Genomic DNA, 2,406 nt, shown 5'->3' with positions numbered 1-2,406 from the left:
TATTATATAAGGCCTACTTGACTTGGACAGTCTCTACGGATGTGGCACATCAACCGACCCACTTCGTTTTACATAACTGATACGGAAATGTACAGAATTAAATAACGTCTACTCGAGTCCCGTCGACTATATTTCATTCTTTTTATTTCATTTCACTTCGGTAATATTTTTATTTATAAAGCAGATTTTACGTTTATTTGTTTGCACACGTTTATCAATCAACGAACGCCAGACCTCTGGTCAGAAATGACAATTGACTTTGCTGATCCGCGAAACATCAGCTGGCTGAAACAGAAATTGAGTTTGAAAGCGGGATTTCAGTTTCAGAGCGGGAATATCGAGAAATTGACTTCGGAAACAGGAAACGAAGATTAAAAAAGGGTAATTGAGTTTGAAGATGGTGAATTTGTTTGACGATTTTTTAGAGTAATGTTGAACGTAAAAACGGAACTCGTTTACGGAGTTTGTAAATGGAAATTGAATTTTATCGGAAATTGGCTGCGTCGGAATAGAGAGCAATTTTTCACGATAGCCAAGAAGAAAAATGCTGAACTGTAGAATGTGATGTGATGACTCTCGTTTTTCCAATATAACGGCTAACCCCAGGCGTCAAAATTTTACTCGAGTTGCTACACAGTACAAAGACGTCCACTGGTAATGAAAGTTTTAGTCGCTCACTATCCATTTAGATGTTTGACATAAGATAGAGCTACACGCCTAAGCCAATAGCTGCCGGCTTAGAAACTGTTTACTCTAGAAATCCTGTTCTTTCTATTATGTGTACGTGTGATCACACACACACACACACGCGCGCGCGCGCACACAGTGTAGCGTAACTCGGCGCCGCTTTGTAGTTATAATGTATACTTTCGCGGTGAAGCTTTCACGACAGTTCTATCGATGATAAAATGGTCGTCTACTACACTTATCTTTTCGACACAGCGCTTGCTGAATGTCGCTAATCAACCCCCTGACGGTACTGTCAGCATGTCGCACGCGCGTGCGCGCGTGTGTGCAAGAGTGCTGTCAGTGGTTAGCTTTGATACTTCACGAAAATGTAATGCTTCGCCACTCGTGCCGAAATGTTTGCAGTATATGTCTAGTGAAAACAACCCGACATCGCTAAGGAACACGCGTCTAGAACACACTATAAAATCATGCACACCATGAAGCGCCGTGCAAAGGTTGCGACATTTTAGACATCATTATCAATTTATCGATTCATCAATTTATCATTAATAATTACTATCCATGATAATTCTCAGACACACTGGTCCCTCGCGAACAGACAACAACTCACCCGCACTCACCCGCACACCTTGCGTGCGTTTTCTTTTGCAGATAATATCTTACGTGAACAATGTCTTCGAGCTGTGCACGGTGCAGTCCGTACAAGGGGAGGATGATGATGGATACAATCTATCGGAGCTGGTGACTGACGCCGTTGGCGATACCGCTTCCAACGGTACGCGCTCGTATATGTATCGCAACCTATTTTCTGACGCGAAAAGGTAAACACTAGCACAGCGCGCATAACCGATGACATAAACGCACGCACACATAGGTACACATGCATGTACGCACACATAGGTAGGTACACATGCATGTACGCACGCACGCGCACACACGTATAAACACGCGCACGCGAACGCTCATACGTACACACACAAAATACAAACGCACCCACACGCACGCGCACGCACACACGCACGCGCACGCGCGGGTTAAACTTTCTCTTCAATTTAAATCGGAGTTTCACATAATATATTAAGCTTGCGATCTTATTTCCGTTTCGTTCTCACGCACTTCTTAACGAGACTCTATACGATCGATGTCCACTAATTCACAAATCAATCGCGTTATTTATTTCAGATTCACTTCGACGCTCTCACGGCAGGAAGCTACACGCAGATACACGCACGCTAAGTACGCTCTCACAGTACCTCTTAATCTCGACTAACAATATACCCATCGTAGCGGGTTATACACACGTATCGGTATTTCTCCGACGTGCTTTAGAATATAATAATTACAGCTGAGTGTTAAAGTATTTTAATCGCACGATCAATCATGTATATCGTTTAACGCTCTCTGGTGTGGGCCTATTCTAGTAATTTTTAAATGTTATTTTCGAATCGTCGTTCTTCGACTGAAGACATTAGATTAACAAATTGTTTATTATTATTATTATTATTATTATTATTATTATTAGCGAAACCTCTGTTTGTAGCGTCTCGTAGCTCGAAGAGCGTGGGGTCGTCCGATGATAAACTGCGCATTAAAGGTCAAATGAAGTTCATGCCAGACTGGGAAAGTATAGTGTTCTTGGGAACACCCATGTGAGTATTAAAACAGCGTGCGTTCTTTAGTTTTTTGAACTGCTGTAGACTAAGATTGTTTCACGTC

The 2,406-nt window shown here is 42.2% G+C and overlaps 1 protein-coding gene across 1 annotated transcript in view; it reads left to right on the top strand.

Moving 5' to 3' along the window:
- LOC106806288 (soluble guanylate cyclase 88E-like) overlaps nucleotides 1-2,406 on the top strand; it is a 27,174-nt gene that overhangs the window by 12,362 nt on the left and 12,406 nt on the right. Inside the window, exons 2-4 of the mRNA XM_014808173.1 lie at nucleotides 1,342-1,465; nucleotides 1,873-1,926; nucleotides 2,231-2,339. Coding sequence (XP_014663659.1) covers nucleotides 1,342-1,465; nucleotides 1,873-1,926; nucleotides 2,231-2,339 — 287 coding nt within the window. The remainder of the gene's footprint in view (nucleotides 1-1,341; nucleotides 1,466-1,872; nucleotides 1,927-2,230; nucleotides 2,340-2,406) is intronic.

The sequence above is a fragment of the Priapulus caudatus genome, unplaced genomic scaffold, assembly GCF_000485595.1.
Source record: "Priapulus caudatus unplaced genomic scaffold, Priapulus_caudatus-5.0.1 Scaffold152, whole genome shotgun sequence".
Taxonomy (NCBI): Eukaryota; Metazoa; Priapulida; class Priapulimorpha; order Priapulimorphida; family Priapulidae; genus Priapulus; species Priapulus caudatus.
Note: the sequence above shows the minus strand (reverse complement) of the source record. Positions and strands in the feature narration are given on the sequence as shown.